The sequence below is a fragment of the Pteropus alecto genome, unplaced genomic scaffold (genome assembly GCF_000325575.1).
Source record: "Pteropus alecto unplaced genomic scaffold, ASM32557v1 scaffold44, whole genome shotgun sequence".
NCBI lineage: Eukaryota > Metazoa > Chordata > Mammalia > Chiroptera > Pteropodidae > Pteropus > Pteropus alecto.
Genome location: NW_006436812.1, coordinates 4427221 through 4437305, shown reverse-complemented (window position 1 = coordinate 4437305; position 10085 = coordinate 4427221). Strand labels below are relative to the sequence as shown.

The 10085-nt window shown below is 38.2% G+C and overlaps 1 protein-coding gene and 1 non-coding gene across 2 annotated transcripts; both read left to right on the top strand.

Annotated features, from left to right (window-relative positions):
* Positions 1-4321: 4321 nt before the first annotated feature.
* Positions 4322-5260, top strand: LOC102893992 (olfactory receptor 2C1). Its single transcript, XM_025048296.1, has one exon. The coding sequence runs from the start codon at positions 4322-4324 to the stop codon at positions 5258-5260; it is 939 nt and encodes a 312-aa protein (XP_024904064.1).
* A 2332-nt stretch (positions 5261-7592) lies between these two features.
* Positions 7593-7700, top strand: LOC112481651. The gene has a single exon (XR_003046987.1). It is a non-coding gene; the product is annotated as a U6 spliceosomal RNA (small nuclear RNA).
* Positions 7701-10085: the final 2385 nt, after the last annotated feature.

Sequence of the window (10085 nt, the reverse complement as noted above, 5' to 3'; positions counted from 1 at the left end):
TAAAAGCCACTGATTTCGGATTCTTCTTGCAGGAGAAAGGTTGGAAGTGATATGGTATTAGAGCCCCGAGCATATTTGTGACCTTCTCTACAGCTAAGAGAAGAAATAGGAAGGAAAACTGCAAAGGGGAGTTTTAAAACTACACATTAAGAATTTTTTAACAAAAGTCATCTCTAGAATGGCCCAGGAGAGAAGCTGGAAAATTCATAACCTAAACCGAAAAACAAAAAAAAAAACAACCCCAAACCCTTTCATGTGCACAGCTATGTCCTAGGAACAGAATCCTCAAGCAGAGGGGGTTGCAGAAGACTTACGTATAGCCTAGTGCTCTTGGGCAGGCAAATCTCTAAGCACATCTTTTTCTCTTGCCAAAGAATTTACCAATATTTTATCATGCTGAAATCTCAAAATATCCAATTACAATTTCTCTTGCTTTCAATTTAACACTATTTTTGCTTTTCATAAATAAAGAGAGCACCTGCTCTGCCAGCATGCATCTTTAAAATCCCATCATAATAGCAAAGACATTAGCTGGGGATAAAAAAAACCCCTCCCTTTAACCACTTTTTAAACAAGTTAACGTCTTGGCCATTCTCCATAGGATCTATTTCCTCCTGCTTCCTCGTCTCTAAAAATCTGTACAGGCTCCTTGTCCTTTTTAAGTTATCAGACAAATTAGGTAGAACGCTCCAATAAGAAACTGGATAGGCAGTACACAGCAGCAACCTTACTGCCTGGCCTTCATGTGGAAAACTCCTCTGTTCGTTTTTCATTTGGAGACACCCATTGCAAACTGCCTTCAGCGTGTGGAAAGATGTAACCTGGCAAGCTATTCCTGGAACAACTATTTTTAAATAGCCTTCCTCATTCTGAGTTTTTAATGTTGAATTTTTATACATATTTGATGTACGCCCATGCGTTTAGCCCTTTTTTCTGTTTTATCAGCTCCTACGCCCATTAAAACTGCCACCTGAGCCAGGCTCATGGTCCATGCGCCAGGATTCTTTTCCCAGCAGTAGCAATTTTAAGGCACCTTGGTTGTCTGCCCTGATGTGAATGTCAAAAGTTAAGAGTCCCCTCCAGACAGTGTAGGTTCCTTTAATTTCTCTCTATAACCATGTTTCTTAAATTTCAATGTTTTAAACTGCGATGCCTGTTAGGAGTAATAATTCTATAAGTTTACTTTGAACTATGACATTTTAAAAAGTAAATTTATCAAGGAGACATTGGTTGATAAAATTATATAGGTTTCAAGTGTATAATTCAATAATATATCATATGTATATTGCATTGTGTGTTCACCACCACCCAAAATTAAATTTCCTTCTATCACCATATATTTGACCCCCTTTACCCTTATCTACCTCCTGCTTCCCCCCTTTTTCTCTAGTAACCACTCATTTGTGTTTATGAGTTTTTGTTTGTCTTGTTCATTTGTTGCTTTCAGTTTTATATCCCACATATGAATGAAGTCATGTGGTTCTTCTTATTGGTTGTATATTTATATTTTTTTAAGATTCAAACTCCCCCACCTCTAATTCTTAAATTCTAAGATTTGGGGGTAAAATCCTGTTCAATCAAGTACCTTAAATTTTTCTGATTGGAGAGGTTTTGATTGCATTCCACCTCTGACTTCATCCTTCTAGACAAAATGTGTTCTGTTGTGTGGTTCTTGCCTGCCATATTACTACAATGTTATCCTACATTGAACACCCTATCTCCAATTACGACCAAGTCATCAAAAAAAGATTAACTTAGAACTTATGTGCAGGATAGTCAGGCACAAACTGAGCTCTCTGGAATATCACTGTCAACCATCTCCCAAATAAATGAAATATTTTTAAATAAAACATTTATAAAAACTTCTCTATCAGGATCAGGAATTTAAGATTAGGTTTGTTTGTTTTTATTTTTATGATTCTCTTTCATTTTATTGCTCAGGCTAATATTAAAGCAATGCTTGAATTCTAAGAACCTGCACCCACATATGGGTAGTACCCATGGCTCAGGAGCAATTTCTGTGATAAGAGAAAGCCCACTCCAAGTTTCAGATTTGCTGTGGCCAATCTATAAGTGGTCAATTGAGAACTATGAAATTTGGGAGAGGAATGGGCAGGAAACTGGGTGAAGGTAGGCAATTACAACATCTAGGATTGTCTTTAAGAAGCAAGTCTTAGCTGCTTTTCTCAGTATCTTGAACATTTGAACCAAATTTACAGGCAGGCTGAGATGGGAACAAGCTATGCATCATATGAGTGATTTCTAAAAATCTTTCTGTACCCAAATAACCTCCATTAAAGAAGGTGGAAGGGCCTTGGTGCACCCTCTGAGTTCAATATTGTCCTCTCTTGGCTCCTCTTAAAATGCAAATAGTTCTGGATCAATTTAACATTCCCAGATTACAAGAGAACATATCATCCACTTTAAGGAATGAAAACACCATGAAGTGCAATTGAGTTGCCAAATTCAACTTGAAATTATAATAATGTTGGCTTGGGGAGTTCGTCAAACTCAGGCCGAGAATCTAGCTGGTATGGCATTTCCTCCTGAACTTTCTGCATGGTTGGGGTCAATAGCTACCTACTTTAGGGATAGCTTTTCCTTTTCCATTTGAGCTGGTTTATTCCTGGGCTAAAAACTGCACATTATGCATAGAGTAGGAACTAGAAGAATTTCTGGCACCACTGAATGAATAGCCACAAAGTACCAGCCACCCAGAGACCAGACAACTCAGGGAAGAAGATGAGCAATGTCTGTCTGTTTCTTTCCCCTGGAGGGATACAAGAGGACAAGCACTTCTATTAGCAGAAGGTAATGAGATGGATCTCAGGAAGAATTTCTGAATAGAAAAGTGAGCTGAGTATCAGATTGGTAACTTAGTTCTTCAGTAACCTTCAGTCCTAAATGAAAAGAATAAGCAGTAGCCTCTTCTTAAGGTGTTAGGTAGAGGTATGAAGGAGGGTTGAAAAGTCCTCTGAAATCCTTATCATCTCTAACTCAATAGAAGGACTCAATAGAAGGACCTAAAGAAACAATTAGAAGAGATTTCCTTCCTGACTTCTTGGTGGAATCTAGCATCAGGAACTCCAGTATTTTGTTACTTACTGATGAATAGGATAGTTCTTGGGTTCTTTAGCTAAGATGTGTGGCCAAGTGGTCATTTCCTGGTTCACCAGAACCAGCTAAGCACATCTGCATACTTCCTTGAGTGCATCTCCCATTACTGGTTTTTGGGTGTGGCATCCATGGTTCATGTGGGACACATCATAGTCTAGAGAAAGAGGCAGAGCATTCACTCTCAATTTTCAGTGTCCACATAAAGACAGCTGACCCAGGGACTATTTTTGATTTCTTCACAAATCCTTTTATTTACTAGTCAAAAAATGTGAAAAGGCTTTGGTTTATGATCTTCAGAAAAGACTCAGTCTTGTCCGATGAAAGGAGATGGTAATTGGTATATTATCAAAAAGTGCTAATTTTTCTTCATTAGATAATAAGAATGACTCCATGGTTTAGGGTGAGCATAGTGGTCGCATACCTCAAAATATCAAGAATTTCCTTTGAAATCTTCTAGCTTCCTTTACTAAATATGGGTGCCCATTAAATAATTTAATCCCTATTTGAATAAACCCTGCCTATATCTTTAGCCTGTTCTACCTAAACTTTCTTGGGCTTATGTGAAGTTTTGTTTGTTCAACTTGTATTTCCCCTTTAATCACATGTTCAGGTCTTCTGTATGTGGTGAAATATATTCACTCCCCATTCTTTCCATGATTTTATATACTTATCATGTTCTCCATCAAATTTCATCTTTCTAGATAAGGAGTTTTCATGTAAGAAGGGGATGAATATAGAAGAAAGGGGAGAAAAATTATCAGAAACTTCTGGGGAGACTTTCCAAATATAATAGGTCTGCTTCCTCCTTCCTGAACATATCAAAACCTTGACTAGGGAAATTTGTATTTTGAGAATTTCCACATTTATTTCTAATGATAAACTCCCTCTACCCTATTATATTTGCTGTGTTGAACTGAAGAGCCATAAACTTTTTGTCCTTCATAATGCACTTCCTTTATTTCTGTGATAGCTCATGTTTGACATTCAGATGGAATAAAGTTTCCATTTGTTGCAGGACTGACCATGGTTGGGATTGCAATGAAAGTTTACAACCATAAAAATTAAGTTGGGACTTAACTGTGAAAGCTGGAGAACTAACAGACCCTCCTTTCTGCAGATCAACTATACAATAGCTTCTTCTTCACTTGCTTTCTCCCAGTGGTTTTCCCTGGAGATTCTCCAGAGTGACTAAAGGCAACCAGAGATGAAAGGAGCTAACAACAACTCCTTGGATGGCTTCATTCTGATGGGTGTATCTGACCATCCCCAGCTGGAGATGATCTTTTTCGTAGTCATCCTCTTTTCTTACTTGGTGACCCTATTTGGGAACTCAACCATCATTCTGCTTTCCTGCCTGGATTCCCGGCTCCACACACCCATGTACTTCTTCCTCAGCAACCTTTCCTCCCTGGACCTTGCCTTTACTACTAGCTCAGTTCCCCAAATGCTGATCAACTTATGGGGACCAGACAAGAGCATCAGCTATGGTGGCTGTGTGACCCAACTCTATGTTTTCCTCTGGCTAGGGGCTACTGAGTGCATCCTGCTTGTGGTGATGGCATTTGACCGCTACATGGCAATTTGCCGGCCCCTGCACTATTCCACCACCATGAACCCTCGGCTCTGCTGGCTGCTAGCTGCCATTGCCTGGTTGGGTGGCTTGGGCAACTCTGTGATCCAGTCAACATTCACTTTGCAGCTCCCATTGTGTGGGCACCGGAGGGTGGATAACTTCCTGTGTGAGGTGCCGGCCATGATCAAACTGGCCTGTGGAGACATGAGTCTCAATGAGGCTGTGCTCAACGGCATCTGCACCTTCTTCACTGCTGTCCCACTAAGCATCATCCTGATCTCCTACTGCTACATAGCTCAGGCAGTGCTGAAGATACCCTCGGCTGAGGGACGGAGAAAGGCCTTCAACACATGCCTCTCTCATCTGGTGGTAGTGTTCCTCTTCTACGGCTCAGCTATCTATGGGTATCTGCTTCCAGGTAAGACCAGCAACCAGGGCCAGGGCAAATTCATTTCCCTCTTTTACTCTGTACTCACACCCATGGTGAACCCTCTCATCTATACTCTGAGGAACAAGGAAGTGAAGAGGGCACTGAGGAGGCTGCTGGGGAAGAGAAGGGAGGTCAACTAAGAAAAGGGAAAACTCCATTGTTTACTGCCTCTGCATCTCTGCACATTCTCATTCTCTCTCCAGCCAGGTAAATATGAGGAATACTAACTCCAGTACAACCAAGGGATATTCCCAACAACCCTAAGCTGTTTGGACGTGATTAATGTTATTTCTAATGTTCTACATTTATTTACCAAAAATCTTACCGTGGGCTCAGATAACAGGGCAGATGTGTTATCAACAGCTCAGAAGCTGTTGACTTAGCACAGACCTAGCTCACAGTATCTGTTGTCTATGTGTTACTTATTACATATTTATAACATGTAATATATATTACATATTTACTTATTATTGTATTTCTAGAGAATTCTGTACTTTTCTAAAGAAATCACTTCCATTTGCAGTATCATATTAATGTTACTATAATTTTATAAAATCAAATCAGGTATTATTAACTTCAAATGAAAACCCAAACAATTCATTTTTGTACCCTATTTATCCACCATCTTCATACATATCTCTTTGTCTCTTCTCAATATTTCAGTCTATCCACCCATAATTCCATTCACATGTTCTTCTGTCATCTTGTTTACCCTCTCCTTTATGTCTTATTCTGTTTTCCTTTCTACCTCATCTAATATTTAATGAGAAAAGGTAGGAAAGACCATTTCATTTCATTTCCAGCCAAAAAGATTCATTGATATAGTTTTGTTTAAATTATCCCCCCAACAAGTCCCAGCCATCCTTTGCTACCAGTGCTTGGATATGCTAGTATGGTCAGTAGATTATGGGATGCTCTGAGATTCTGCAAGCAAGTTTAAGAGCCCAAGAAAGATCATCCACATATAAAGCATATCCTCTGCCTCAAGATCTAGTCTTTCAGCCATAAAGTTCCTAGAACTCATTAATCAGTCCAAAACACCATGACTCACATCAAGGAACTCAGGTATTGGAATTAGAATACCAATATGCAATTCTGCACATTACTTGAGGTGCTAAGGGAATCTGCTCCTGCTATCACAGTTCATTTACTCTTTCTCCAGAGAAGCTGGGTTAATATGAGAAAGTTGCTTGGAAACTACATTACCAGAGAAAAGGAAATCAATAGGTTTTAGAGCTAGTTTCTAAAGAGTTTTTAGCTTTGTGCCACCATAGCACCTACATGAATGCCTCATACATAGTAGATGCTCAATAAACACTTAGTGAATTGGCAAACCTCATGAGTCCCCTTTTTTCACAGTAGGAACTAAATTTGTCAAATGAACCATTTTCATGTTTGCCACTTTGGAGCCATCCCGTTCTTTGGGCAATGCTGAACAATGACAAATTTCTCCTTTTCCACATTTGTATAATGCCCCCTAAAGACATCTTGTCCCATTCTGAATTTATTTTTCCACTTGCAGGTTAGAGCCATGATCTACTTGCTCAATTCATTACACAGTAATACTCAAGTGTCTCTAGGACTACCTGACTAGTGACATTATCTTGGTGAATTTGTCAATACAGAGTCTTGCAGGCTCAGATTGTTTATTGATCAGCACACTCCGATTAAATGAAGTTCTCAGGAGATAGAATGCAATGACCAAGCTCCTAAAGCTGATATATAAACTAGAATATCAGTTGATTAGTTTATGATAACTGTAACTGCCAAGAAGACTGAATGATCATATCCTCTAGTTAATTCATTTAAGTTGCAAGATAACTTGGAAGAAAATAGGTATTCTTCAAACAATTTGGAGTTCTGCAGAGTCTCCCTATGGAAAGTAGAGGACCTTTTGAATCTAACTTATAGTTAGAGGAGTGGTTGAGACACAGAATTAGAGGGAGGAGAAAAAGCATGGGGCATGAATGCATCGTGGGGATCACACATGACATCAAAATGCACACATGTTCATGTTCCATTCTTAATGGTGTGCATGAAACAAAGTCAAAAATTGGGAGAAAGCAATTAAATGTGAGGAAATATCCTTGTTATTAAGGGCTTTGAAGTTCTATTTGCAGGGTTACAGAAGAAAAAGCATGTTCGGTGTCTAATTCAAATGGAAATTCAAAAAATGAAAAACAAACACCAAGGCCTATAGAAGGTTCACCAATCTTAGTGAAACAGAAATGTATTTGAATATGCTAGTCTGGTCTGTAAATTTAAGAGCATTTAAGAGCCTGTATCACAGAGCCCTTCAATACAGGCTATCTAGAATACTTGAACCAAATGACCAAATTTGGAACCTGCCAAATGAAGGAAGTCAATCCTTTTTTCTGAATTTACAGCCTTCAGGCTCAATTTCATGGCTGTGGTATAGGAGATGATGGAATAAAGGAGTTGGTGAAAAATAGGATTTGAAACATGACATTGGTGTTCACTTTAGCATCATGTATCCTAAAATTAGACCAATACAGAGAAGATTAGCATGGCCCCTGTACAAGGGATGACATGTGAATTCATGAAGCATTTCATATTTTAGGGACTACATCAAACTAAAATTTTTTGTATAGCAAAAGAAACCATCAACAAAATGAAAAGACAACCTACTGAATGAGAGAAGATATTCACCAATGATACATCTGATAAGGGGTTAATGTCCAAAATTTATAAAGAACTTATACAACTCAATACCAAAAAAAAAAAATCCAATTAAAACGTGAGCAGAGGACTCAAATAGACATTTCTCCCAAGAGGATATACAGGTGGCCAACAGACATATGAAAAGATGCTCAAGGTCACTAATCATCAGAGAAATGCAAATAAAAACCACAGGAGATATCAAGTCACACCTGTCAGAATGGCTATCATCAATAAATCAACAAACAACAAATGTTGGCAAGGATGTGGAGAAAAGAGAATCCTTGTGTCCTCTTGGTGAGAATGCAAATTCGTGCGGCACTGTGGAAAACTGTATGGAGGTTCTTCAAAAAATTAAAAATAGAACTACCTTCTGGGTATTTATGTGAAGAAATTGAAAACACTAATTCAAAAAGATAAGTGCACTCCTATGTACATGGCAGCATTATTTCCAATAGTCAAGATATGGAAGCAACCTAAGTGCCCATCGATAGATGATTGGATAAAGATGTTGTGGTACATATATTTCAGTAAACCCAGGAAAAAAGAAAAGAAGTTTTGGTACTTATATATAATAGAATATTACTTGGCCATAAAAAAGAATGAAATCTTACCATTTGCAACAACTTGGATGGACCTAGAGGGTATTATGCTAAGTGAAATAAGTCAGACAGAGAAAGACAAATACTATATGATCTCATTTGTATGTGGAATCTAAAGAATAAAATAAACAAACAAAACAGAAACAGACTCATAGATACAGAGAAGAAACATGGGTGCCAGATGGGAGGGAGATCGAGGGGCTGGGTGAAAAGGTGAAGGGATTAAAAAGTATAAATTGGTGTTTATGAAATAGTCATGGGGATATAAAGTACAGCATAAGGAATACAGTCAATAATATTATAATAGCTATGTATAGTGTCAGGTGGGTACTAGACTAATCGGGGGGGGGATTACTTATTAAATTATGTAAATGTCTAACCACTATGCTGTACAACTGAAACTGATATATAACAATGTTGAGTGTCAACTGTAATTGAAAAAGAAAAAAAAAAGGGACTTTGGTTTGGTGAGCTTATGCTCTAGTATGTGAGCTCTAAATTATAGACTAATTTGGAAGCTCCATTAATGATTTGGTGAAAAGGTCCAGTTTATTTGACTATATCGATGATTTGACTGTATCAGCTTTGCTGAATGCTTTCCATGTGCTAGGTTATGATCTAAACTTTTTACATGAGTTGACTCATTTCTCCCAACAATCTATACCATCCTCATTTTAAGATGAGGATATTGGATTGCAACAGGAAGCTTGCTCAAGAGCACACAGTGGTAGGGCTGGGAAGCAAACTCAAGTGCTCTTGACTCTAAAGCTTGTGCTTTTTCAAAATATACTTTTTCTTTTTTGAAATAATCACAAACTTACAGAAAAGTTGGAAGCATGATACAAAGGACATTTCTCCCTGAATCGTTTGAGAGTAAGCTGACAACTTCAAGCTCTGTCTTCCCCAAATATCTTAGCTTGTATAACAAGGGCATTTTCCTACAATATCACAATATAGCCATCAAAATTACTAAGTGAACATTAACTCATGATATTGCCTAATTCTCAGACCCCATTCAACTTTTGCCAGTGGTTCTAATGTCTTTCATAGCAAAAATATTCTGTTCAGAATCACACATTTCACTTAATTGTCATCTCCTTTTAGTCTCTGTCAGTCTGAAATTGTTCCTCAGTCTGTTCTAAACTTTCATGACCCTGAAACTTTTAAAGATCATTTTCCAGCTATTTTATAGAATATCCCTCAGTTTGAGTTGTTCATAATTAAATTCAGGTTATGCATCTTTGGCAGGAATACCACAGAACTGATGTTGCATTCTTCTCATTATAACCTATCAGAAGGTGCTATGCACTGAATTGTGTCCCCCACCACAAATTCATATGTTGATGTCCTAAACCTCAATGTGACTGTATTTGGAAACAAGGCTTTTAGGAGGTAATTAGGGTTAAGTGGTATAACAGGGTGGGCCCCTAGTCTAACATGATTGCTGACCTTATAAGAAGAAAAGAGATCTTTCTCCATCTGCATTGAGGAAAGGATGTGTGGAAAAAGTGGCCCACTGCAAGCCAGAAAAGAGACCTCACCAGAAACTGAATTCTGATGGAAACTTATCTTGGACTTTCCAGCCTCCGGACTGTGAGAAAATTATTTACGGTTGATTAACTCATCCAGTCTATGGCATTTTGTTATGGCAGCCTGAGCAGAATAAGACAGGTGGTATATATTT

Excerpts from the sequence above, each read along its gene's own strand:
- LOC102893992 (XM_025048296.1), top strand. The coding sequence starts at position 4,322 with ATGAAAGGAGCTAACAACAACTCCTTGGATGGCTTCATTCTGATGGGT.